This window comes from Salmo salar, unplaced genomic scaffold, assembly GCF_905237065.1.
Source record: "Salmo salar unplaced genomic scaffold, Ssal_v3.1, whole genome shotgun sequence".
Taxonomy (NCBI): Eukaryota; Metazoa; Chordata; class Actinopteri; order Salmoniformes; family Salmonidae; genus Salmo; species Salmo salar.
In genome coordinates, this window is record NW_025548365.1 from 223,708 (window position 1) to 226,148 (window position 2,441).

Sequence of the window (2,441 nt, forward strand, 5' to 3'; positions counted from 1 at the left end):
TCGTAATAAAACAGATAAAAGAGAGTAGGGAGAACAATAATGTACTAGACAGGAAATGTCTTTAATCTCGGTTTAATGAGTTATTGAATAAGCAGGAAGTACACATTGTTTATGTTCAGAATAATAAAAGCACAAGAAGCAAACATACCTGATAAACATATAAAGTCATTTTAAATGTATTTAGAAGTGTAGTACTTAACAGTAATTGATTGACAGCGGCTATCGAATGATATTATACCCTATTATATAGCTCATTGATTGACAAATGAATAAATTATTGTGTCAGCTTGTGTATCGGTCATGATTGGTTGCTCATGGTCACGTGATGAGGTAGCCCCGCAAGTGACTTCAAAATCAGTGTCAGCTCTCAGCCCAAAAGGGAATTTCCCCTGTCTAACTAAGACGTTGTTTTCTCCCGTGGGAGACTCAGGTTCAGATCAGTGTCTTTGTGTGTGTGTGCGTGTATGAATGTGTGCATGTGTTTGTGTGTTTGTGTGTTTCTCTCCCAGCTGTAGTTCAGGTACCATTCTATCAAATCACACCAGTCTTCAGACCATCATTAACATACAGTAGAGAGTTCATTAATCAGCAGTGCAGAAAAAGTACCTATGGGAAGCATATTTCTCACAGATCCATGGTTGTGAAGAGGAGCAATAATAATTCCACCATACTCCATGGCCTGATGATTTGTAATAGATGAACCTACAGTTCCAGTCTGTACGACCAGGTTCTCCTCTCCACCAGTAGCTGCAGTAGAAACAACACAGAGTTAGACTGACCACTCTTTCAGAACCTAGAGTATGAACAACACAGAGTTAGACTGACCACTCTCTCAGAACCTAGAGTATGAACAACGCAGAGTTAGACTGACCAATCTCTCAGAACCTAGAGTATGAACAACACAGAGTTAGACTGGCCTCTCTCAGAACCTAGACGATGAACAACACAGAGTTAGACTGACCACTCTCTCAGAACCTAGAGTATGAACAACGCAGAGTTAGACTGACCAATCTCTCAGAACCTAGAGTATGAACAACACAGAGTTGAGACTGGCCTCTCTCAGAACCTAGAGTATGAACAACACAGAGTTAGACTGACCACTCTCTCAGAACCTAAGAGGATGAACAACACAGAGTTAGACTGGCCTCTCTCAGAACCTAGAGTATGAACAACACAGAGTTAGACTGACCACTCTCTCAGAACCTAGAGGATGAACGACACAGAGTTAGACTGACCACTCTCTCAGAACCTAGAGTATGAACAACGCAGAGTTAGACTGACCAATCTCTCAGAACCTAGAGTATGAACAACACAGAGTTAGACTGACCACTCTCTCAGAACCTAGAGTATGAACAACACAGAGTTAGACTAACCACTCTCTCAGAACCTAGAGTATGAACAAGGCAGAGTTAGACTGACCAATCTCTCAGAACCACTCTCTCAGAACCTAGAGTATGAACAACACAAAGAATCAGTCCTACTCCTTCCACTGTGGTCAGTGTTATTATAGAGCAGTAGTCTCTTAACTTGGGGTGGTCAGTGTTGTTATAGCAGTAATCTCTTACCTTGGGGGTGGTCAGTGTTACTATACATCAGTAGTCTCTTACCTTGGTGTGGTCAGTGGGGTGCCGTCCACCCATTTCCAGGTCCCCTCAGTAATAGAGTCAGTCAGACCAATCCAGACATAATTGACTGATTCAAACCCATTGACGAATGTCTGTTGAGGCATAAAAAAAGCATTGTTAATAACACATGATGGACTAATAAAGTAGCTCTCTGTCTCTGTCTCTCACCTGTTCCTCTTCACTGTTAATGATCACCAGATCTGCTCCTCTCTCCAGACAGTCCTGTCTACTCTTCTCCCAGGATTTCCCCTCAGTAGAGACGTAGTAACAGGTGCAGCCAAACCTTCTCCATCCTTCAGGACAGTACCCTAGAAGTTTGACCTTTACCATATTTGACACTTGAATGTAATGAAAAATAAGAAAAAACATGACACAGATAAAGCTAATGAACCCTTCCAATGAGCTGATTGAGATTCCACCTTGCAGCTTTAGAAAATAATGAATATGTTCTGGTGATTTCCCACAGCAGTCGTTTGTGTGAATTGCCTGTTTGCCTTTAGCTTTTACACTGAACAAAAATACAAACGTAACATGCAACAATTTCAAAGATTTTACTTAGTTTCAGTTCATATAAGGAAATCAGTCCATTGGAAATAAATTCATTAGGCCCTAATCTATGGATTTCACATGACTGGGAATACAGATATGCATCTGTTGGTCATAGATACCAGTCAGTATCTCGTATGACCACCATTTGCCTCATGCAGTGCGACACATCTCCTTCACATAGAGTTGATCAGCCTGCTGATTGTGGCCTGTGGAAAGTTGTCCCAGTCCACTTCAAATGCTGTGCAAAGTTGCTGGTTATTGGCGGGA

At 41.6% G+C, this 2,441-nt stretch overlaps 1 protein-coding gene across 1 annotated transcript; it reads right to left on the minus strand.

Annotated features, from left to right (window-relative positions):
- Positions 1-551: 551 nt before the first annotated feature.
- Positions 552-1,971, minus strand: LOC123732948 (C-type lectin domain family 6 member A-like). Its single transcript, XM_045712295.1, has 3 exons — positions 1,794-1,971; positions 1,608-1,717; positions 552-747 (listed from the first exon to the last, which is right to left on the minus strand). The coding sequence occupies exons 1-3, from the start codon at positions 1,953-1,955 to the stop codon at positions 582-584; spliced, it is 438 nt and encodes a 145-aa protein (XP_045568251.1). The 5' UTR covers positions 1,956-1,971; the 3' UTR covers positions 552-581.
- Between the last annotated feature and the right edge of the window lie 470 nt (positions 1,972-2,441).

What these genes read in the sequence shown, in the direction of transcription:
- LOC123732948 (XM_045712295.1), bottom strand. Translation starts at nt 1,955, where the DNA reads ATGGTAAAGGTCAAACTTCTAGGGTACTGTCCTGAAGGATGGAGAAGG. An exon ending in TTAACAGTGAAGAGGAACAG is followed by an intron (nt 1,718 to 1,793) that starts GTGAGAGACAGA and finishes ATGCCTCAACAG; the next exon opens with ACATTCGTCAATGGGTTTGA. An exon ending in ACCCCACTGACCACACCAAG is followed by an intron (nt 748 to 1,607) that starts GTAAGAGACTAC and finishes TTTCTACTGCAG; the next exon opens with CTACTGGTGGAGAGGAGAAC.